The 22,709-nt window shown below is 58.8% G+C and overlaps 1 protein-coding gene across 3 annotated transcripts in view; it reads right to left on the bottom strand.

The window, feature by feature from the left end:
- Positions 1-7,545: 7,545 nt before the first annotated feature.
- Positions 7,546-22,709, bottom strand: part of Plcg1 (phospholipase C gamma 1) — a 32,359-nt gene continuing 17,195 nt past the window's right edge. The window contains exons 3-33 of one of the 3 annotated variants that reach the window (XM_048349327.1): positions 20,989-21,141; positions 20,819-20,912; positions 20,612-20,659; positions 19,625-19,709; positions 19,446-19,529; positions 19,187-19,221; positions 18,919-18,991; positions 18,732-18,833; positions 17,869-17,987; positions 17,699-17,784; positions 17,488-17,608; positions 16,623-16,791; positions 16,414-16,536; positions 16,229-16,330; positions 15,954-16,141; positions 15,497-15,697; positions 15,305-15,424; positions 15,034-15,214; positions 14,701-14,778; positions 13,909-14,012; positions 13,621-13,717; positions 13,325-13,394; positions 12,678-12,835; positions 11,429-11,525; positions 11,045-11,269; positions 10,814-10,962; positions 9,628-9,742; positions 9,360-9,521; positions 9,177-9,265; positions 8,895-9,079; positions 7,546-8,729 (exon numbers count right to left, since the gene is read on the bottom strand). In XM_048349327.1, coding sequence (XP_048205284.1) covers positions 8,687-8,729; positions 8,895-9,079; positions 9,177-9,265; positions 9,360-9,521; positions 9,628-9,742; positions 10,814-10,962; positions 11,045-11,269; positions 11,429-11,525; positions 12,678-12,835; positions 13,325-13,394; positions 13,621-13,717; positions 13,909-14,012; positions 14,701-14,778; positions 15,034-15,214; positions 15,305-15,424; positions 15,497-15,697; positions 15,954-16,141; positions 16,229-16,330; positions 16,414-16,536; positions 16,623-16,791; positions 17,488-17,608; positions 17,699-17,784; positions 17,869-17,987; positions 18,732-18,833; positions 18,919-18,991; positions 19,187-19,221; positions 19,446-19,529; positions 19,625-19,709; positions 20,612-20,659; positions 20,819-20,912; positions 20,989-21,141 — 3,656 coding nt within the window. In that variant the 3' untranslated portion in view covers positions 7,546-8,686. Of the gene's footprint in view, positions 8,805-8,854; positions 9,080-9,176; positions 9,266-9,359; positions 9,522-9,627; positions 9,743-10,813; positions 10,963-11,044; positions 11,270-11,428; positions 11,526-12,677; positions 12,836-13,324; positions 13,395-13,620; positions 13,718-13,908; positions 14,013-14,700; positions 14,779-15,033; positions 15,215-15,304; positions 15,425-15,496; positions 15,698-15,953; positions 16,145-16,228; positions 16,331-16,413; positions 16,537-16,622; positions 16,792-17,487; positions 17,609-17,698; positions 17,785-17,868; positions 17,988-18,731; positions 18,834-18,918; positions 18,992-19,186; positions 19,222-19,445; positions 19,530-19,624; positions 19,710-20,611; positions 20,660-20,818; positions 20,913-20,988; positions 21,142-22,709 lie in introns of all 3 variants that reach the window. The other 2 variants (XM_048349324.1, XM_048349325.1) reach the window with 2 other exon arrangements.

The raw sequence follows: 22,709 nt of genomic DNA, 5'->3' as shown, positions 1-22,709 counted from the left end.
TTCCCTAGAAGCTGGTTAGCCAGGCAGTGTGCGGGTCACCTCCTCGGGGGCCTGCGGGGACCTCCGGCCGCGGGCTGGGCTCCGGGCCGCTCAGCACTTCCTTCCCCAAGGAAGCAGCGCCGGGGAGAAGTCATGGGGCCGGGCCGCGCGGAGCGGTGACCAGCGAGCGACCGTTCGTGCCAGGCCCGCCGTGCCCGCGGGAGCGCCGCGCGCCCGGCCCGCTTCACCATGCTGCTTTTGCACTCGGAGTTTGCAGTCTAGCTCACACGACTAAAGGGGCATCCGTTAAGTCTCAATGAGCTGTCCTCCTCTAAGCGTCGGCTTGTGGGGCTCGAACTCAGGGTCTAGGTGTGCTGTCCCTGAGCTCTTTTGCTCAAGGCTAGTGCTCACCACTTTGGGCCACAGCTTCACTTCTGGTGGTTTGTTGTTGTTGTTTCTGAGCAGTTAATTGGAGATGGAGTCTCCCATGGGGACTTTACTTCAGGAGCTGGCTTAGAACCACGGTCCTCAGATCTCGGCCTCTTGAGCCACCAGAGCCCACCATACATACCTAGGTGCCTGCAGGATGGCTCTGGCCGCCATGGAGGTCAGAGCCCTCTCCCCACACTCTTGGAGGCCCTGCGGGCTGGAATAATGAGAGCGAAGGTGCTGTGGAGCCCAGCTTGCAGGTAGAGTCCCAGTGGCGCGTCTGTAGTGCCCCCCCCCCCCCCCCCGCCCGACACCACGGCCTGCTCAGCGTGCTGGGCGCGGGCCCCAGAGGTGCTGGACATGGCTGCGCAGGCCCTGTGAGGGCGGGTTTAGACTTGTGTGTTTATACACCCAGACTCGGAAATCAGTGCTCTACCTAGCCTCGCCCTCCTGTCCTCCTCGAATTGAGGAAAACCCCAGAAAAGGTGCCTTTGAAGCAATGGAAAACTTGCCTGCTCACAGAGCTGTGTTAGCTAGCAAAGCCGCTGTTTCTCCAAACTGGCCGCTCCCTGAGGAGTGAGTGGGCCGGGGAGGGCCGAGGCTGGGTGCCCACGGCCCCACTCACGGGAAACTCCTGCTTCCCAGCACAAGCCCAGCACCCGCCCCAGACGCTCGCCTGTGGCCCCTGGCTGCCCAGAGCATCAGGAGCCACAGCGCTGGCCAGAGCGGTGGGCAGGAGTCCCCCCCCCCCCGGCCCCCACCCCCCCACCCCCCGCAGTGTCCTGGCCCTGCTCCCCTCCCCCCTCCTCCTACCCCCCTCCTCCCAGCACTTCCCACTTGGCTGGCTGGGCCCCCGAGGCCCAGTGGGAGGAATCCCTGCCCTCGGGAGGGAGGGCTTTCTCCGGAAACCCAAAGCTCTTCAACCCGTTCTAGTCTCCCCTGCTTCGCTGCCCCTGTGTGGACCAAACGGAGCTTGTGAGGACTTGGCAACATTTGCAGCCTATTTTGTACCCTTTCCCTTTGGGGAGTCGAGCTATTTCTTTGGTCCCCAAAGCCTTTGAGGAATTGCCAAGAACAGTGAGTGGTTGCCTTCTTTCAGAGGCCAGACACCTGGAACTTCTGTTTTTTTTATGTACTTGCAGATCAATTTGTATAACCACATATACAGCACAAATGTTCACCCGATCCTTTACTTGTGAAAGTACATTTGATGTGCACACCTGGGGCTCCGTGCCCCTCGTGCCAGGGGACCAGCCTGTGCGTGAGGGCGCGCTGGTGTCCAGGCCGTAGCGACGCCTCAGACCCCGGGGCCTGCCAGCAGCGCCACCGACTTGCCGTTCTGGCTGCATGTTGGTGTTCTGGTGATTTGCATTGACCTTCAACTTACCATCCGACAGCAAAGCAGGAGAAACAAGCCACCTGGTGGACAAGTTCATGCAGGACACAGTGCCCCAGCCATGGCTCCCCGCTCATCTGGTAGAAAGAAGAGCCACCATGATGCTGGCCCTGGCCTGTTTTCCTTCCCGGCATTACACCCAGGAGCCAGGCCGCACCATGAATGACAAGACTGCCCAGGTAAGGAGCCCAGCAGACGACAGACCCCTCTTCCTGCAGTGAGAAAGAGTGCTTGGGGCCTTAGGCTTGGCGGAATGAGGTGATGTAAGGGGACAGCCATCAGCCAGCAGGTGCTGTGGGGACCCACGGCTGTTGGTGTCAGGCCCGGAGTGCAGCAAGCCACCAGCTCAGAAAGCAGAACCACACCGACAGCGGAGCAGGTGGAGCGGGGCGCGGCCGGCTGTTTGCACGCTGCCCGAGGGTCAGGTTCCGAGGCTGGGAGTTGAGGGTTGCCTTTGCCGAGGAAAAGGCTTGTCCTGCATGCACGTGGACTCTCAAGAGGCGCCTGGCCATCTTCCAGCATTTCCTGTTACCAGCGGCTGCCACCTGTTTGATTTGTTGTTTCTTACATGGTGATAAGTTCCGTTTTAACAAGTCAAAGCTCCTGACCATGGGACTTTGAGTTTATGATACACAGACTCTGCATATTCTGATTCCTGGTAACTTTTTGACCACGGCGTAGTTGGAAGCTGGGAGGCTTGGGTTCCTGACAAAGCCCCGGCTGGCCGCGTGGCTCCGCGGTTTGGTGGTGACTGTCGGTCTTTGAGCTCCTTTATCCTTACCAAATGACGGCTGTCAGGGGCCCAGCGCCCGCAGCCTGTGCCCCCCCCCCCAGTGTCTTTCTAGAGCGCGGGGGGGGGGGGGAAGCTTGCTTCCCACCCACTCACTAGTGGGAACTTGAGCCACCCACGCCGCAGCCTGTCCCCAGCCGACCCTGGCAGGCCTGCCCACAGGAAGCCCCAGTGCGTCCGCACTGCCATGTGGTCTTGGAGGCTTTGATTTGTTCAGGCAGTGGCTCGGTGACAGAGTCTGCGTCACCTCCCTCTTCCTCCCAGCCCATGGAGGCGGGGGGGGGGGGTTTGTCTTGGGCCCTGTGCCTCATCTTCCTCATCCTCATCGTCTCTGTCTGGACCAAACCCTTCAGATGGGAGCCGCTCTATGTCCGGTCATCGCCACCCAAGTGGGCAGTGACTGCAGGAGGGAAGCAGCCCCGAAAATGCGGAAAGCCTTGGGGCTTGGACATCCCCTCAAATCTCTGCTCTTCCCTGCTGTCTACCTAGGGATGTTTGTGAGTTGCTTGCCTTCGTGGGCAGCGTGTGTGTGTGTGTGTGTGTGTGTGTGGTCCTTGCACACTACATTCCTGTCCCTGCTGGGCTCGGCTACAGCCTGGAGGGGGGCGGGGGTGCCCTGAGACCTGGTCCTCCCTCAGGACTGGAGGCCCCCACTTCCAGGCCTCGCTTTCCCCGAGAACACACCCTCTGCAGCGATCCTGCCCAGCCGCTGGGGCCGGCTCCATGCTGGAGGAGCTCCAGTCTCAGAAGAGGCAGTGTGAAGCCCGAGCCTTCCTCGGAGCACAGGGTCCCTTCCCGACACTTCACCCCCCCGCTGTCCCCTTCAGGTTCTCCGGCCCATTTCAGTGGGAAGGGAAATGGCGGGGCACGAAGCTGGGCCGAGGCCCCTGTGGAGGGTGCGGGCTGGGAGTCCGGGAGGGAGGTCAGCCGAGTGCCAGGCTTTGGTTTAGGCTGTGCCCAGACGGAAGTGGCCACCATGGTGCTTGCTGGATTGCTACCCGGCCTGGCTCGCAGTCCAAATGGAGCCCTCAGGCCTCCAGGAGGACTCATTTCTGCTGGGGGCCGCGCTTCCAGTTGCAGGCCCTGCTGGGAAGGTGGGCGGGAGCGGCCGCCGCAGAGCTGACCCAGCCTCTGCACTCAGCCATGAAGTGGCCCGGAGAGGGAGAGACGACCGGCCAGCCTTGGGGTCAGGCTCCTGTCAACACCGGCCAGCTATCCCGTACTGTCAGTAAATCCACCGAGACCGGAGAAACAGCACAGAGAGCAGCAGGCGCCACCCATCCATCTCGGCCCCGAGGTCTGGAGGAGGGACAGGAGTGGAGTCCAGGCCTGGTTGCCCAATGACAAGAAGCAAACACCTGTTTCTTGGTTTCCAAAGCGCTATCTGGTGTGCAGGAGCGGAGCATTCACTCCTCCTAGGGCCTGGCCCTTGCCACTGCTTGGGCAGGAGCCACGCAGAGCCAAGGGAGGGCAGAGCCTGGCTGTTCTGGCAGACTTTCCCCTCCTGCTCTTCTTTTTTTTTTGCCAGTCCTGGGCCTTGGACTCAGGGCCTGAGCACTGTCCCTGGCTTCTTCCCGCTCAAGGCTAGCACTCTGCCACGTGAGCCACAGCGCCCCTTCTGGCCGTTTTCTGTATATGTGGTGCTGGGGAATCGAACCGAGAGCTTCATGTGTAGGAGGCAAGCACTCTTGCCGGTGCTGCCGGGTGCCATCCTGTTGTCCCTATGGGAGGGCAGGTGGCAAGGCAGGGCACCTGCCATCAGTGCCGCTTCCTCCGGGAAACAGGCTCGGGTGTGCGTGCACGAGCATGTGTGCTCACAAGTACCTTTTCTTGTGTTGTCTCTCATGAGTGAGTCAGAATTACTCAGTGTGATGGGGGTGGAAGGTGAAATGCCTGTCGTAAAGGATGGAGGCTTGCTCACTAAATATGCACTGGCTACCACTCTACGCACTGGGCCGAACCTCCAGCCCCAAGTCACCAAATACACAAGGCCACAGGGGCTTGGTCTTTCCAAGCAGCCAACCCCGCCGGCTCCTCTGCAAGCTCTGTTAACGGGAGGTCTGGTCACTTGCCCCGGTTGTCGCCCATACAGCTGTCGCACTGTCTTGGCTTGCTTGCTGCAGAGTCAGAGTTCCACCCACTTCTCAGCAGCATGACGTCCATCCGGGTCCCCTCCCAGGGAGCTGGACAAAGGCCCAGGCAGTGAACCCCCCATGCTTCTGAGCAGCCACTTGGTTGATCTGTGTCAGGAGGGTCAGACTGTGTGTGCCACACCTGTTACTACACACAGAAAACCCACCCCTCTTGCTCTGTCCCCTGCTGGCCGTTGTTCATTCAGCTTACCCGACAGCCTTTGGGGAAGTCGGGGAGGTTGCAGAAGGCCCCAATTCCTGGTCATCTAACACCAGATGTGTTCTGGTCTTTGGTGCAAACCCCTTTGTTCCTGGGTGAGGAGACTAGGGAAGGACTTGAGCAGTTTGCTTCTAACTCGGCCCTGTCCGGGGACAGCTGAAGAAGTGATCGTCCTGGTGCTAAGTGAAGGGCAACTGTCGTGTTTGATTGTCCAGAGGCAAACTGAGTCTTCAGCCAAGCTGGGTAAGAGGTCCCACCTGCTATGACCAAGTGCAAGACCAAAGTAGGAAAATGGCATACTGTCGTTTACATCTGGTGGAACAGGACTCCTTGGCTCTGGTCAGTGTGTTCTAGTGGAAACCTGGTGCTTCCTGTGGCGCGGGCAGTGGCGGTTCCTGGTGGGAGGCGCGGGGCTGCCCTCCTGGGCTGGGTCTCCAGGCCTCACGAGGTCCCCTGTGGGGATGCTGCTATTTCTAAGATGCAGATTGCACATTTCCTAGATTTTCTATCTGTGGATCTGGGTAAGGGAGGGGAACAGGGACAAACTGTACAGTTTGGAATGGGCCTCAACGGTACTTTAAACTTTTTGATTGTTCCTTAATAAAAATGTACATACATTTCACATCTGCCAATTTATTTTGTGGGGGAGTCAGAGCAAGAAAGCCAAGAATACCGGGGGAGGGGGCTCTACTGATTATTCCGTGAGCAAACTGACCTTACATGTTCATGGACAGGTCAACGTCTCCCTCAGAGTCACTGGGGTTAAAATTCAGCAGTCTTCTGCACTGCTAGGCTCACTGTGGTCACTTCAATGTGAAGTACCTGCGGTATTTTAGAAACTTTGCAACAAAGGTAAACAGAACCATGAGTATTTGTGAACGGACACTATCAAGTTTCTTTTCCCTGGAAGAAGAAAGCTGGCAGGAAAGAATGTCATTTTCTGAGGGCCTGACATATTCACAAGTCCCCAAAAGCCTCCCGGAAGACCACCTGATTCCGAGCAAGTAGATTCTGCTGGGCCCAAAGGCCTGTGGCATAAGGAAAAGGGGACCCCTGAGTTACAGACCCCTGAGACAGAAACACCCCAAACCAAGATGGTGGTATAGACTCCAGGGCCTGTGTGGAGTCTGACCACCAGGTCCCTGAGCTAGACTGAGCAGAAATAAAACCCTGGAGCCCATTGGCCAGGCCCCATGGTGGGCTGACCGGGGGGGGGGGGGGGTCGAGTTGTGGCTTCCAGGTCAGTAGCTGAATGCCCAGGTTGTGGTAAGCTCTCTGAGAATATGGAAAAGAGGCCTCTGAGCCTGGGAAAGAACTTGACCCATTTAATGAAAATGTGAGGCATGACCTTGTTTTTGACTGAGCTAGTTGTTTTTGTTTGTCCCCCTTCCACAGAATTTGGCGAGCCAAGGCCCACACCTTCTTCCAAGGGAGTTTCTAGTCGGGTCCCCAGGTGAAGCTGAAGGTGAAGCCTGGTTAGGGTGTTCTCCTCCTCCCTTAGGTCAGTGATGCCCACACCATCTCCCAAGGGACTTTCTAGTCCGGTCCCTGGTCCCCAGGTGAGGTTGTGGGTGTGCCTGGTTAGGATGTTCTTCTCCTGCCTTAGGTCAGCAGGCGGCCACCTGAGTTCTTGTGGCAGGAGGTGGCATGTCCCAGCCAGGCAGGCAATCCTGTGTTCTGCTGGGTGCATTTGGTGAAGGTTAAGGTCTTCTGGCCAGGATCAAGTGTGTCTCTTGGTGTGCCTGGCTACCACTGACTTCCCCGACTGCTTTTTTTTTGGTTCTTTCCAAGTCAGTTCTCAACCCCGACGGCCCCTTTTCATCACGGAGGGAGCTTGTGAGCAGGGCCAGCAGGGCCCCGGTTGAGGCCCAGCGTGCTCTAGCTGGGATGCCACAGGTCCTAATGCAGCGGGTGGAGGGCGGTACTTCCTGTCACAGGCAGGGACAGCCTGCGTGGCAGGGACCGGGCAAGGGCAAATGCCTACCAGGTAAGATACCAGGACACGGAGCCCCAGGAAGAACCTCCCCACCAACACATGCTCCCCCTGTTGGGAACCAGCCGGAGTGAGCACCCTCCTTCCTCGGCTGAAGGAACAAGGGTGACAGGAAGAGGCAAAGGCAGCACGGTACAGAGGCCCATGATGAGGCCTTAGGTGTGTGGAGCCACAGCCATGCGGGCGGGCCGGGCCCCCCCAGTGCCGGCAGCTCTCCCTGGGCCGCAGGACTCAGGCCCCATCTCCGTGGGTGGGAAAGGCCCTCCTGTCCACGGTGGGCTGGTGAAGCAGGCAGGGGGCCAGGCAGAACCAGAGCCTGCTGACAAGGCGAGGCCAGGCGCACCGTGTTGTTTTTGTGCGACTCTCCAGACCCCACTGCCCAAGACCTTCCGGAAGAGGCATGACGTGGCACGGAGGTGGCACATCTGGCCACCGCCCCACTGCGTGGAGAGGTCGGCAGGGGTGTGGCTGACAGTGAGAGCCTGACTGGCTCCTAGGTAAGCCAGGTTCCAATCTGTCACGCCCTCAGGGGACACGGTGGTGGAAAATGTGGCCTCTGATAATCTGAGATTCTCCTGGGCCCCCCAAGAAGCATACACGTTAAAGGAAAAAGGACATGAGGATGGTTTATTTGGCAGTCAGATCTTAAGAGGGCAGCAGAACTAGCAAATGGCCAACCCTGAGCCCAAACGGGGGCAGTGGGTTTGCGTGTGCTGAATGCTGGCTATGCGATGAGGCACCTTTACGCCCACGGGCCTGCTCCCCGGCCTGTCCTCGGAGGGGGGCTGCCTTCCCGGCTTCTCCATCTCTGACCAGTTACGCGGAAGTCTGCCTGACTCTACCTCCCCGCGGGGTGGGCAACTCCTTACACCCCCCCGTCATTCCTAAGGGAGAACCAAGTCTTCCTTGCCTTAAAAACAAACAAACAAAAAAGCTCACCAGGATACTTTGCTATTTCCTCTTCCCACTCCTTCCTCCACAGCCTTCCCACCCACACGGAGCCCTCCCCACCTGGGCTGGCGGCCGCGGCTCCCCAGGGCTCTGCACTGAGCTTTCCCGCCGAGGGGAAGGAGCGGGAGGAGTGAATAACTTAGTTACAACACCACTGAGAAGAAAAATAATACTGCTATTTTCATCATGATCCCCTGTGTCTGTCCGGCTAGGTGGCACCCCAGCCACGGGCAGTGCCCTTGTGCTGTGTCCTCCTCCTGGGCAGGGCAGGGCCCCCTCCACGCAGACCTTCCCCTCCTCAGCCCTGGCCCGGGGCCCAAGTGCAGGGCCCGCTCCGCCCTGACCCTGCCCGGCTGTGGTTTTAAAGCTACAGGACAATGTAAACTTTGTTTGCTTCCCTGGCCCTGCGAGGCGCCTCCTCCTCCTCCTCTACTCCCAGGAATGTCAGCGGCTCCTTGAAGCCTCCGGTGCCACCAAGGAGACGGCCTCCCTCTCCACCGGGGCTTCGCCCTGGTCCTGGCCCCACAGGACGGACGGACGGATCCATCTCTAGATTCGGGGCCAGGTGTGTGCTTAATGCGAGACACAGTACAGTTTTTCCCTTCCCCAGAGTTGGGGCACGGGGGCCCACACAGTACATCTCATTAATGGCTTGGTTTTGCTAGCATTCACGGCTGGAATCCAGGCTCCAGGCTGTGACACCAGGAGGGCTGTCACGGGAGGCCACGTCCAGAGAAGCCCGTTCCCGGCACTCCACGAGGCTCGCAGCACCTGCTGCTCTCCAGCAAGGCGGGCACTAGAGGCGGTTGTCTCCGTTGACGCGAGTCCTTCTCGGGGCCCTGGACAGAGGGGAAGGGTCCGTACTGGCAACAGGGCCTTGTAGCCTCATGGGCTTCAAAGCCAGACAACTGCACCTTCTTTACCCAGGACAAAGTCACGGGAGAGCCGGTCTCCACTCTAGCACCCTCCCTGAGCCTGTCCGCGGCCTCCCCCACCGCCCTAACCTTCGCTCTCGACTGTCAAAATGGTCTGCAAGGTGCTCCTGGGAGATGCGGAAGTCCTCGAACGGCTGCTGGTAGCGGCCTTCCAAGGAGCCTTCCCGGCCCCGGCCATGGAAGAGCTGGGTGGAGGCATCTGTGCTCCGCTCCCGCAGGGAGGCACCACCGAAGGGACTGAGCTCGCCGTTCTCCTGCTCAACAAGGGCAAAGAAGTCAAGGGCTCAGCGCGCCCCAGGAAGGGGGGGGGGTGCTGTCCAGCTCTCCACCCGCCCGCCCCGGTGCAGTCACCTTGGCAGGGAAGATGTCGATCTTGATGAGCAGGGACGCCAGCTCCAAGTCCTCACTGTAGTTGTTCTTCAGAGGCACCGCTCTGTATCCTGGGAGAACAGCCGGGCCTCAGCACAGCGAGGGCCCCCCAGAGGCCCCGCCCCCCACCGGGCAGCAAGGTCACAGGCCAGGCCGGGTCCTCACCTGTCTTCAAGCCTTTCACGGGGAAGGTAGCCTGAGCCAAGAAGTTCTGGTCACTGAACATGTCTTCCTCATATACCACAAAGCGAAGGAAGGCAAATTTAGGGTTACTAATCTGGAAGTGGAAGGGCTTGGCTGGCCAAACAGGGTTCAGTCCATTGTCCACTGTGAAAGCAAGGGCAAGAAGCTCAGGCTGTCAGTAAGAAGATGAGGGTGCCCGGTGGGGAGAAGCTTTTATCACTCCAAGAGTAAGCGGACGGTCCTGACTTACCTACAAACTCCGTCTTCTGCTTGACGCTGTCGTACTCGGCCCCAGCCACCTCAACCTCCACAAAAGGACACACAATGCCCCGGCCATTCTTTGGCAGGTGTCGCGCCCCCAGTACCTGTGAGGCAGGCGGAGATGGGACAGGAATTGCCTTCTGTTCTTGCCATTACCATAGCCACGGCTGGGGAGAAGCCTGATGTGGAGGGAGTGCGCCCTCTGCTGGGCGCCAAGAACTCTGCCCACCGAGTCCACAAAGCAGCGCTGGCTGCCGGTAGAGATCTCAGCACAGTGCATGCGCTGAGTGCAGCCGCGACTCGTGGTAGAGACCTAGCCTTGAGCTAAAAGAAGCTCCAGGACAGCCCTGAGTTCAAGCTCCAGGACCAGCGCGCGCACACATGCACACGCACACACATGCACACACAATCTGAGCTCTAACCAAAATATTTCATGTGTTTTTTGCAATCCACCTCATGTTAAATCCATGTGTCTCAACATGCAATTTTTTTTCCCCAGTCCTGGGGCTTGAACTCAGGGACGGGGCACTGTCCCTGAGCACTCTGCCACTGGAGCCACAGCGCCACTTCCAGCTTTTCCCAGGGCTTCATGCAGGCTAGGCAAGCACTCTACCACTAAGCCGCCTTCCCAGCCCCTGGAATGCTTTCGTATTACTTCCCCTCTGGGAAAATCAATTTGAAAAGTAGCTTTCATGTTCCCCAGTGGCTCTGCACTCACCCTGGGTGTGCCCGGCGTGGCCCCATACCGCACTCACTCTTCCCTCAAGCCTTCCCAGCTCCGACCTTGTCCCCTCACCCCAACCCCGCGGGGCCAGCTTTCCAGCACAGGCATGCGAGGGGCGGGAGGACGGCCCACCAGGCGCTTACGTCCTGGCCATCCTGACCTGCCTATCCCGTCAGACAGGGCTTCCACGGGGCGGCCTTCCCGGAAGCCTGACTCCTTGGTGCCACGAAGTAGCCAGTGAGTCCGGCTACCTCTTGGAGCCCAACCGTGCAGTGGGGACAGGACCCTCGTGAGTTCGTGACCCCTCACCCACACAAGACTGCTCCTCCCCACATGCTGAGTGACCCCCAGCTTGGACTCCTGAGACATCCCCCCAAGTGGCAAATCACCATTAACACCCCTCGGCCAGGAGCAGCCCCTTTCCCACCGGAAGCCCTGGAACACCCCCTACCTCGATGCAGATGGCGCAGGGCTCCAGTCCTCGGAGGCTGCTCTTGTCAAACGGGTCAAAGGCCTCGTCCCGCATGGTGCTGGGCTGCAGCACGTAGCCACAGTGCCCGCCCGCCATGAAGAGCGCCTGGTTCATTTGCATGGGCTTGTCTGCAAGAGTGGGGTTCCAGTGCGTTCCAGTCCCCCCGCCCCGGTGCGCCTCGCCACCGTCCCCCGTGGAGGGTCTCCTCACCTGGGGTCTGGAAGTTGAGCGCCACGAGCTGACTGCCACAGATCCACATGGGCAAAGGGTCGTAATTGGAGGAGTCGAGCCGCTGGCCCTTGGGGTAGATGCGGGACAGCTGCAGCCGGTTGTACTGCAGGAACTTCTTGCCTTTGGCCTTGTTCACGTACTTCTCAGCCTTGGTTTCCGGGAAGGATGACATGTCCCGGTAGCAGGCACGTTCTGTGCCAATCTCTGAGCCAAACAGGGAGAATGTTCACAGGGTCGCCCGCCCAGGGAGTAAAGGGGGCACTGAACACCCCCTCCAGCCGGCCGTGGGAAGTGCCTACCTCCCCCAGGAGGGCCCCCCCGGCCCCCCAGGTGCCCACTCATCCCACTTGGGCCCGGCCTTACTCTCTTCATCAAAGGGAACCGGCCTGCAGTAGACGACAAGCTCAGAAAGCTCCAATGCAATCTTCTTCCTCCGTTCCATCATCTTCCCCTCGGTGAGCTGGGAATACACACAGGCCTTGCTGCCCCAGGAGACGCCCTGCCCATTCTGTGGGTGCTCTGAGCACTCTGTCCCCCTTTCACGCAACTTCCAGACCCCAGGCAGGAGCCAAGGCAAACAAGGCCTCTGTCCTCAGCTCATCCTTTCCTGTCCTCCAGCCCTCTGGGGAGGTAGAGTCCTCACCATTACCAACGTGAGCTCCTGGGGACCCCAGGGCTGGCCGTGCTCCTCCTCCCCAGCAATGCTTTCTGGTCACTCCTCACCCAGCCTTAGCCCTGGGCAAGAACACCACCGCATGGCTACCTGAAGTTGTACTGACACGTCACGCCCTGGCTCAGCAGTACCTGGGCCTACGACCATTTTCACTACCTCTGTCTCCGAGCCCGATCCGAGCTGCAGAAGCCCTACCCCACCCCATCCCACCCCTCCTCACTCATACTTGCTCTTCGCTTTCCTACGGGGCTCAGTATCTGCTGCCTCGGCCACTGGGGCCTTCCAGCACCTCACACTCCAGCCCCAGCTCATCCTCAGCGCCCACCCGCTCTCCGCCTGGCTCCCGGTGCCTGCTTCTCAAAAGCAGACACACCTCGGATGCAATGGGGCAGAGCCTCCCACGGGAGTCCCCTTACAGTTGACAGGCCAGTGGAACAGCAGGCCGGCGTCTCCCCCACCTTTCCCTCAGGGAGCTGCTCCTGCCGACAGCCACCCAACCCCACCCAACCCCACCCAACCCCACCCAACCCCGGCATGTCTGCCACACCCGGCATCGGCAAGGGGGCTTTTTTGCACCAGGTTACCCGCACATCAGCCTCTCCACCCACTCTGGGCTCCCGGGCTCACAGCGGGCCCCCTCTGCTCCGCCCATCTTCTCCACGCTCTCAGTGTCTGAGCACACACCCTTCTAGCCCCGGACTTGGCTCGGGGTCCCCACTTCCCACTCTGCCGCCTCCCGTCCAGGACCCAGGCCCCGCACCCTCATCACTTTCTAATAAGCACACCGCGGGCGGGGGCGGCTGTGAGTCTACCCTTCTGGATCCTTCCCTGAGGCAAGGCAAAGAGGAGCTCAGCAGCCTGCTTCTAAGGGCCTGGAGGCGGGAAGCAGAGGGCGTGCCCCCCCCCCAGCAGCGCCTCTCAGCGGCCCGAGGTTCACACCCTGGCGTCTGCGGTCTGTGCCACTTCGCGGATCTTCTTCACCCAGTCTTGCAGCTCCTCCTGTGAGTCTGCAGCTACATCCAGGGACCAGTGGGTCACTGATGTCATGCTGATGGAGAAGACGAAGAGCCGGTTGTTCTTGCCCTCGGGACGGATGGCTGGGAGGGTGAGAGCAGACAAGAGCTGGCAACGGACCCCTCTGTCCTCCACCCACACCCAGGGCGCGGGCTCGGATGAACTTTCTGCCTAGCTACACCCGTAAGTGGATACAAACGTGCGGGCCCATTTTACAGATGACGAATCATCACGGGCGGTTGTGGTAGCACCAGAGCTCCAGTCCAGCCCTACCTGACTCAAACCTCTGCCTCGGGCCACATCCCCCTCTGCACCTCATCTCCATGTCTGTCACAACACCTACGTGGCTCAACTCGTCAGTCCTCAGCACCCATGCTATTTACTCTGACTCCACAGTGCCTGGCACAGGGCCAACATGCAAGGGACAAGGCTCAGCGTGACCAGGGGAGCCTGGCGGCCAGGCAATGAGGGGAGTGTAGGGGTGAGCAGCCTTTGGGGTTTCAGCTACTGGCTTCACCTCCAGTAGCATGAGCCTACAGAACAGGGGGTAGGAGAAAGAGATGAGGGCTCACCAATCTGACAGGCTGGCACATCCAAGACCCCCCGCAGCAAGTCCCCCAGAGGGCTGTTCTCGTCCAAGTGCTAGGGAAAGCAAAGCCCACAGATGGTCAGCATGGCTGCCACGTGCGCGCGCCAGGGGGCGGGCTGTGCACGAGAAAACGCATCTTGCAGGTATAGCGCGATATACTGTATCCTGGTGGCACAGGGCCCCAGGCACACAGGCCGTGTGTTTGTGCTTGTGCTCGCACGGGCAGCGCTGGGGCTGAGGCGGAGGAACCAGAGGAGAACCAGGGCAGGAGAATCTCACCTCCCTCTCCGGCTCCAGAGCTGCAGGGTTGATCATCTCTTCCACATAATTTGACGGGAACCACAGCTGCTTCTTCCCACCATAGTCTCCTCTCCACCTGGGGGAGTGGCAGAGGGCTGACATCTCCGAAACTGCCCCAATGCCCACATGGAAGGCCACCTTTACTGGGGTGCCCACACCTAAGCCAGGCCAAAGCAGCATCACCGGTGCACACGTGAGACAGCAAACCCTCTGAGTGACAGCTCCTGTCCTATCACATGCCCTCCCCGGCCCAGGGAAGGGGCTCACCAGCCTCCATCCTGCTTCTCCACGTTCTGGATGATGGCGCTCTTGGTGAAGGTCAGCTCATCCTCTCGCTGGGCCTTGTAGTCAAAGAGGGCTTTGACCGCACACTGCAAGAGTGAGATGAGTAAGTGGAAGCAGGCAGGCCGAGCCACCCCCTTGACCAGGGCCTCAGCTCACCCCTGTGCCGGCGACCCCCGCTGGGCGGGGGCCATGGGAGTGGCTAATGCTGGCAGCCAGCATTAGTGACTAGTGAGGCTGGAAGGAGGAGGGGCTTGGGTAGAATCTTCTGAACCCCACCTAGGCTGCAGGGTGAACCTGGAGTCTACTCCCAGGAGTTGGGGCTGGCAGGAAGGGAAGCTCTGCAGGGCCCTGTGTATCTCCCCAGGACCTGCAGCCTGTGGGCATGGCTCACACTCCACTGCTGAAGGCCCCCCCGGCTGTGGCGGGGGTGGAGGGCGGCGGGGGAGGGAACACAGGGCGCAGTCTCCTACACTGAAGAATGGAGCAAGAGGATCTGCTGCTGCCTGTGGCAGAAATGAGGGGGGGCGGGGGAACCCCTACAACATTTAGGAATATTCAGTGCCAACACACAAGACAGGGCCTAGGGACGGGGGGTGGAGGGGCAGAGGGGGCCTTGGGAGACCTGCGGTCATTTGCCAACCACACAACTCTTGCAACCTCTTGGGCCTCAGAAAAACCACAACCACCACTTCTCCTCTCAGACCACAAATGAGCCCAGAACACAGAAATGCAAGTCCCAGACAGCTGGGGACCTCTTCCCCATCTCATCTGTACCTTGAATGTTGGCATGGGGTTCGCCTCCACATAGAAACCAGGATTGCGTCCCTCGTACAGGGCCCCATAGTCAGGCTCCTGGAAAAAGGGCATAGTGCAATCTGTTAATTAATGCCCCAGAACCCACCGTGCGTCCCCCTCCCTGCGTGAGCTCCTGGACCCTGTCACCATGCCCCCGTGGCTCGTAGAGACCCTCTGCTTGAATGCTACCCACATCCTTGAAGACACGACTCAGACCTGCCACTCCCTTCTGGCACCCATACTATGACCCCTCCTTGCACTCCTGTGACACCCAGAGGGCCCTGTTGGGCACATCTCTCCTGTTCCCCTCACAGCAGTGCCGATCTTCTCCAGCGCCTCCTCATTGATGGGGTAGCGCAGCTTCATCTTGCGGTACAACGGGTGTTTCTCATAGTAGCTGATGAGATCGACAAGGCTGTCAAACTCAGAGTTCCCCAGCATCACAGTCTGGCCCTCCTGCTGGACGCGGCAGTGCTTGATTTTGCCCTCGGCCCTTTACGAGAACAGAAAGTCACACACAAAATGATTGACACCAAGTGTCCGGGCCAGGCTCCCTCTCACACCCCGGGGCTGCACCCCTCACCGGAAGGAGATGGCATAGGAATTGGGCTCGCTCCGTTTCCGCACCAGGAAGGCTCCATCACGGGGCACACGCATCAGCATGTGCTCGGCCTGTGCTCTGGTCAGGCTTGAGTGGTACCACCTGAGTACAGACAGAGTCAGGCTCTGGCCAGCCCCACCCTGTCCCCGCCCACCAGCCGGTCCCCTTCCTCACTCTTTGCTCTCATGGGCATTGGTCTGTGGCACAGGTTCTGAAAGGCGCATCTCAAACTCATTGCAGCGCAGGGGAACCTGCTGATAGTGTGTGATGAGGTCATAGAGGGAGTCAAAGACGAGGTTGTCTGTCAGGAAGAACTTGGGGGTCCCAGCATCCTGCCGGGAATGGATCCGGCAGTGCTGGACTTTCCCATTCCGCCTGAGGAAAGAACGAGGAGACACAACAAACAGGTGTGGGCTCCTCAGGTTTTACCCTAGGCAAAGTACCCCAGTCCCAAAGCAGGAGGCCATTTTCCTAAGGAGCTCAGGTAGGAGAGAATCGTGTGGGAAGTCTTCAAAAAGACCAGAAGTGCACGTGCTTGTGTGTGGGCATATGCGTGTGGAAGAGAGTATTTGTGTATGTTCCACATGCACGCCTGGACACGAGAGCTCCAATGGTGATACTAGATGGTTACCAGAAAGAGAGCGTGTAGTCGCCCACGAAGGTCTCACTCTCTCGCACGAGGAAGGAGCCGTCGGGGGCCCCGGTCTCGATGCAGTACTCAGTGAGCAGGCGCTCGGCAATGTGCCGCCCGTCCCGGCCAGCCCCGAGCTTGCCATGGAACCACTTCTCACTGGAGTGTAGCTCTGTGCTCCCGCTGGCCTGCTGAGGAGAACAGCGGTGGCTCAGATCCCCAGCGCCGCGGCCCAGCGCCGCCAGCACAGCCCCACCGCGGGGCCAGCTCCTCGCCTCTTTGGGCTCCTCCTCGTCCTCGTTGCCCTGATCACTGCTGGTCTCCTCAGAGTAGTAGATCTTGCTGCTGGTCAGAACGAAGTAATGGGGATACCATTCCTGCGAAGACCATGGGAGGGGGAGCCATGAGCCCCAGTCCCCCACCTCCTGGCCTCACCAGCCCCATCCGGCCAGGGCCTCACATGGTTCACAGGGTCCTCCAGGTAGAGAATGCCATTCTTGATGGAGTTGCTGATGTCATTCTCGGAGTACATCACAGAGGTGGGCACCTCCTCGTAGGCACTGCCCTCCGCCAGCTTCTTGTGCTGTGGGGGACAGGCCTCATGATGGTACCTGCTCCAGGCCTGGCCTGGGGAAAGGTGCTGGGACATGATGGGCGCCTCCACCGCACCTTGATGAGGATCTTCCTCTTAAGCTGGTTGGGTGAGGGAAGCCCATCAGCAGCAATGTCCACAGGCTTGGTGAGGAGCGTATCCCCGAGCACCTTCTTGAAGTACTGGGCCATGTTTCTCTGCTGGGCAATGCTACAGTGGTCCTCAATGGACAGGATGACTGGGTACCTGTCGGGCAGCAGGGAGCACAATGGCCGACCCTATGGTTCTGCAGTCAAGACTCAGTCCAAACGGTCCCTTGCTGAATGAGGTGCTGGGAACCAAAGCCTATGGCACCTCAGCACTAAGGGCCTTCCCAGGGAAGACAGAGCCATAGGTGGACTGGGAGGAGTCCACAGGGGCAGCTCGGGAGCACGGAGAGCCAAGGGGCAGCCAGTGCTGTAGAAGAGAGCCTCAGAGTGGGTACAATTAGAGTTTTCCAACAGTGCAAAGAAGCCAGGAGAGACGAGAGGCAACCTCCGAATGCTGCTGCTGGAGGGCTCTGGAGGGCCCTTCGGTGAGGTCAGAGCAGTGACTCTACAAGCGAGGAGGTGAACAGGATGCTCGAGGAGTGGCTCACCCCCAGGAGAACAGGGAACAGACAACGCCCTGGGCTGTGAAGGACAAGGAGCTGGCAGGACACTGGCCTAAAGTCACAGAACACGGCCACAGAAATGCTTGAGGATGAGATGAGCTAGGGATGCTTTCTTCAGAAAAGAAAAGAAGGCTGGCCAGGGATGTAGCCTAATGGAGAGGAAAACTTGGTACCCAATGGCTTGAGCAAGAAGCATGCAAAGAAGAAGGGCAAAGATGGCGAGTAGGGAGCGGGGACCCGGCAGGTGAGGGACCGGGTAACGGAGCTGGGGGTCTTCCACACCCACTCACTCGGAGGCCACGAAGGCGTGCTCCTTGATGGTGTGCAGGACGTCTGAGAACTTGATCTTGGTGGTAAGGGTGTGCCCGTGGTAAATGACAGGCATCCCATCTGGGCCATCCCAGCAGTCCACTGTGGAGCAACAGCACCACAGTCAAGGCCCTGCCCAGTGCCCTTCCCTCCTTGCATGCCTGCACGCCCGCACCCCCGGCCCCCACGTACACTCGATGCAGCGGCAGCCCATCCGCAGGCAGCGGGCATAGGCTTCCAGCGAGGACTCGCTGGAGAACTGGTCCCCAGTCAGGTACCTGGACGCACAGGAGAGGCAGTGTAACCGAGGGGCCCGCCCTTCTCCCCAGGCGGCACTGAGCGGGGCTGAGGGAGCCACTCACGTGTTGTGTGAGGAGGAGATCCAGTAGTGGGAGAGAGGGTTGTTCATGGTGTCCGGGCACACCGCATCCAGCTGGGAGTTCCACACACTGTTCTCTTTGGAGAACAGGAAGGTGACAAACTGTCCAGAAACAAATGGGTGTTGGGGACAGCTGCGCCTTTAAGAGGGGACGGCCCACTTAGCCCGTCCCCCCCCCCCACCTTCCGGCTTCAACCGGAAGAGAAGCAAAGCAACCCCCACCTCTTGGCTCGGCCACGTGTGTAATGGCGGGGACCCCAGGAACCCGGTCCTTGGGGGGCATTGGTCTCTGCCCATAGAGGAAGTTCCGTGACATCACCAGATGGACAGTCCTTTTAGCCAATCGTTAAAATCCAGTAGCCCCTCTCCTGTGCCCGCCTTTGGGGGTATAAATTCTTATACCTCCCTTGAATAAACCAGAACGCCCCTGAGGCCTTCTCTGGGACTCCCACGCTTCCGTGTCTTCCTTGGTTGAAGGACATGGGGAGTCCTGCGACCACACGCTGACCGAGGCTACCTGGGGTCTCCGCTCCCGCAATTAATCCTTACTGGCCAGGGGACGCGAGAGAGCGGGAGATGACCACATGGGAGAGGCGGACAAGCCTAGACCCTCCACGCGGATGGAGTGGTAGAGCTAAGCCCGGCAAATGGGCAAGGGGCAAGGCAGTGAGCCCAGCTGTGGCCAGGATGGAAGGTGGGAGCAGAAAAGGGTACCCAGACTTCACCGAGCTAGGCAAGGTGGACAGGAGGTAGAAACAAGACAGCAGGCTCAAGGAGAATGTAGTGCCTGGGTGCAGGTGGGGGCCTGCTTACCCACCATTTTCTCTGGCAGAAAGTGGGGCTTACCTCATCCAGGAAGAAATAAGGCTCCTCGATCTCTCGCAAGGGATCTCGGAGGAAGCTGAGCATGAATTCCTGTACCTGGAGCCGGTCAACAGCCCACAGCTCCTGGTGAGTGCAAAGTGGTGAGTGTGTGAGGCCTCCAGTTGAGGGGTGACCCCACCTCCCAACCTGACCTGATGCCCAGTCTCACCCCCTGGTACTCAAGGAGGAACTGCTGGAATTCCGCGAGAGACACTCGGCAGAGCTCGGGCCGCTCTCCAGTCCTGCAGGGAGAGAAGGTCAGTGCCAGGCCTCCGGCTGGCTAGCGTGCCTGATGGACAAGACAGAGCCCAGCTCCCGGTCAGCACAGCTGCCCCAGATGGTCCAGCATGGCTCCCTCCCCCCCCGTCCCCCGCTGCCTCCCACCGGGATCTGGAATAACCCAAGACAGAACCCCAACTCCCCACTTGAAATCAAACCTCAGAGTGCTGGCTTCCAAGAAAGGGAGGTCCATCTGCAGGAAACAGAACCTGGTCAGAGCGAGAGCCCTGGGAAGCCATGCAGGAACGTGGCTCTCAGGAAGAGAGGCTGGGCTGCAGATGGGGTAGGCCTCAGGAGGATGCTGGTGCTATATGGTACCCCCAAGTCCCCAAGCAGGGCAGCAGGGCTGAGGCAAGCAGAGCTGGGGTGGGTGGAGGGGCAAGGGCAGGGCGGGGGAGGGACAGATGGCTCATGCACCGTCTTCTGGGCGCTGTACATGAGGCTGCGGTACAGCTGTGCAAACTGTCCATAGGTGATATCCCCGCTGCGTTGTTCCAGGTCCTACACAGAACAGAATGCGACTCCTAGTCAGGCCCCAGCTGGTGGGCTCCTGGCCTGCCCTCTCCTGCCAGCAGACAGATCCAAGAGGTGCTTACCGTCAGCCGCTCCCGGAGGAAGCGCATGTTAGGGACCCGGTAGTTAACTTGAGACAGCATGTTTTTCAGGTCCTTAGCTGATATACTGAATGAAAAAACAGACATCCACCTGAGCCCACGGTGCTAGCTGAACAGGAAACAGCTCTTCTCCGGGAAGCTGGATTCCTGGGGGCTAGACTGGATCAGAAGGAAACCTCTTCTGAAGGAAAGGGGGCAATGAAGGAAATCCCTTCTGAAGGACAGGGGGCAATGAAGGAAATCCTCTTTTCTCTGGGCCCCTGTTTCTTCATCTGAGCTAATCAATCAAGCAAACAAACAAAAAGGCCCATGATTCTGGCAAGAAGTGACCAGGCTCAAGAAAGTGGGTCAGGCATGACTCGCAGGAAAAATAATCTCCAACACCTCCTAGTACCAGTCATGCCCGCCTCCCCAGCTCACAGAAGGTGGCTGAGTTCACCACAACACAGGGCAATGCTCACTTGAAACACCTTGGCCTTAGTTTCCCTACCTGCTTCTCTAGAAAACCCCCAATCGGCACCACAGTGCTTGGGACAGGGTTAGCCCCTCACAGAGTTCTGGCCCTCCAGGACTGTCCTGCCCAGGGCACGGAGCCAGGATATGGGCTTGGCAACAAGAGGAGAAGGGAGGCTTTCTCTCCTAGGAAGGGGGTCTAGGAGGTGAGGCCACACATCCTTTGACCTGACAGCGTGGCAGGAAGCACCAGCCAACCGCTGCTGAATGCAGGTGCTCGCTCTGCATGGGCATCGGCTCACTGGACCCTCAGTCTCCACTCTACCACTAGGCCACATTCCCAGCCCTCATGCTGGCTTTTCTCGTCAGCTTGCACCAAGGCCACCAGAGGACTTTCTGCAGCAGAAAGCTATGTGCACCAGAACCCCCTGGCCCACTTCGGACTGGCTGGTCTCCTGGATTATGCTCTTCTACCTCTAACTACCTGCTGGGTACAAGCCATAGTTCAGCACCTACCGGTCCTCACGATTGCGATCCACGGAGTAGAACTGTTTCCGAAGCCACCTGGAGAGAGAGAAGCTTGAGGTGAGGGCCACTCCTCCAGCCATTAGGGTGGGTCCTGGGGAACAGAGGAGCAGGGGTGTCTGCCTACAGAGAGGGCTAAAGTCCCTGACCCTGTGCCCCTAAGGCCCCAGCTCCTAATCCCATCAGGGTGGGCCTTACCTCTCAATTTGTAGGGGTGTGGCTGCCTGCAATGTGTCTTCTGTCAGCCAGGTTAAGCCTTTGATCCACATGTTGACTTCATCCTCAGATGTGGCTGTGAGCAGAGCAACAGCTGAGCTAAAGGCCGGGGACTGGCAAGCAATCCCCCGACCCATGCCCTGGACTCCCACCTTGCAGGCTCAGGGTCTTCAAGCGGAACTCCATTCCATAGAGGATGACAAAGCAGTGGGACTGGTCAGGCCGGAAAGCAGGGTCCTCTTGATAGCGGTCAAAGTCCCGTGAGGTCTTCCCTGGGCGAATCTCCTTAATTTCACGAATATCAACTAGGAAGGTAACAAAGGGCAAAGGTCAGCCTGGGGCTTCAAAGTCACTGCCCAAGGAAAGCAGCACAGTTTCCTCATTCTCACACTCCTCCCCACAGAGGGAAAGAAAAGACAACTTCCAACCACAGGGGCAGAGCCCGAACCACTCACAGTTACCAGAGGTGATAAACAATCTTAAACAATCTAAGGTTAGGCCTTTGCTAAAGACTAGAGACCAGAAAGAGTGCTTTCTCTGGAGAGAGTACCCTGTGCAATCCCCTTCCTCATCTGTTTCCTTGCTCAGAACATATGCTAGATGGATGCTTTGACCCGAGAGATGGACTCAATGGGGACCCTAAGCTGTTAGGTGCAGACTGCTTTCTGACACCATAAAGCATACATAAACCAACTGTAAAGTCCCAGCGAGCAGAGCTGAGCAAGCCCACACGGGGCTCAGGAGACCAGGGAAGAAGCAGGCTCAGGCCCAGAGATCTGGGAATGACTGAAATGTCTCACATCTTAAAAGTCTCAGCCACAGCAGACCCTTCTACCCCAGCAGTAGCTGGTCCAACCCCTGGGTTCCCTACCGCGACAGTAACGGCCCAATTCCATCCTCAGAGCAAAACTCCCCGGCCTATCCTCTAGCTGGAAACCCTGACTTGACTGCCAATGGCCCTACCTCTAGTTCTCACCAACCAGTCATCCTTCCTGACTTGTGCATCTTCATAAAACATTGTTCAGACCACTGTAGGTCCCCTTCATTGCCCTCCAGAGGCTGCCCACTCCCCGCCTAATTAGGATCTGCTTCCTCTATGGCCTTCAAGTCTGTGTTGTGACAGAGCTCAGAATGATCTCTCAACTTCAACCTTCCCATCTTCTCTGCTCCATCCAACTGAAACCGGACCTACAGCTATGGCTTTTGGTTCCAATTTCATCCTAGTCCTTGGCCTGGCACCATCTTCCCAGGATGGATTCATTCCCTAACTGGGGCTCCCCGCTGTATTCATCATATTGCTTGTGCATTTTCTCATCTCCCCCAGAGGCCAGGCAGAGCTCCTCTAGTGCTTACTGAGTGAACAAATGAGGAAAAGTGGCCATGTGGGTTGGGAAGGAGCAGTGAAATAGGGCTGGAGTAAAGATGAGATGTTATTATATTCAGACAGAAAGGGGAGAGAGGGAGAACTGGGTCAAAGAGACTCAGCCTGAGAACAGTTTCCAAAGATGTGAGGGGAAATGCCCAGATCAGAAACGGCAAAGCCACCACAAACTCTGCCCTTTGAAACAGAAACCAGAATGCTTTTCCGGAACGAATCTGATCTCTCCCCCAACTACACTTTCTGATGAAGATGCACGAATGTGTATGCACTCACGCACACATGTGCACGCACACACGGAGTTCAGGGTTTGCATGATCCTTAACCGGGGTCTTTCCCTTCTGCGGCTCACCAGGCACCAGAGATGATGCACAGTGATGTGGATGACATTTTGCAGGCAACTGCAGGGCCAGTCCCAGGCCTGTTGCCAGGTCACATGCAGCCCCAACACATGCAGACAGTGGGTCCTAGGTAAGCTCCAGGCAGTCCTGTATG

The sequence above is a fragment of the Perognathus longimembris genome, chromosome 6, assembly GCF_023159225.1.
Source record: "Perognathus longimembris pacificus isolate PPM17 chromosome 6, ASM2315922v1, whole genome shotgun sequence".
NCBI classification, from domain to species: domain Eukaryota; kingdom Metazoa; phylum Chordata; class Mammalia; order Rodentia; family Heteromyidae; genus Perognathus; species Perognathus longimembris.
The sequence above is the reverse complement of the archived record's forward strand: the minus strand, read 5'-3'. Positions and strand labels throughout refer to the sequence as shown.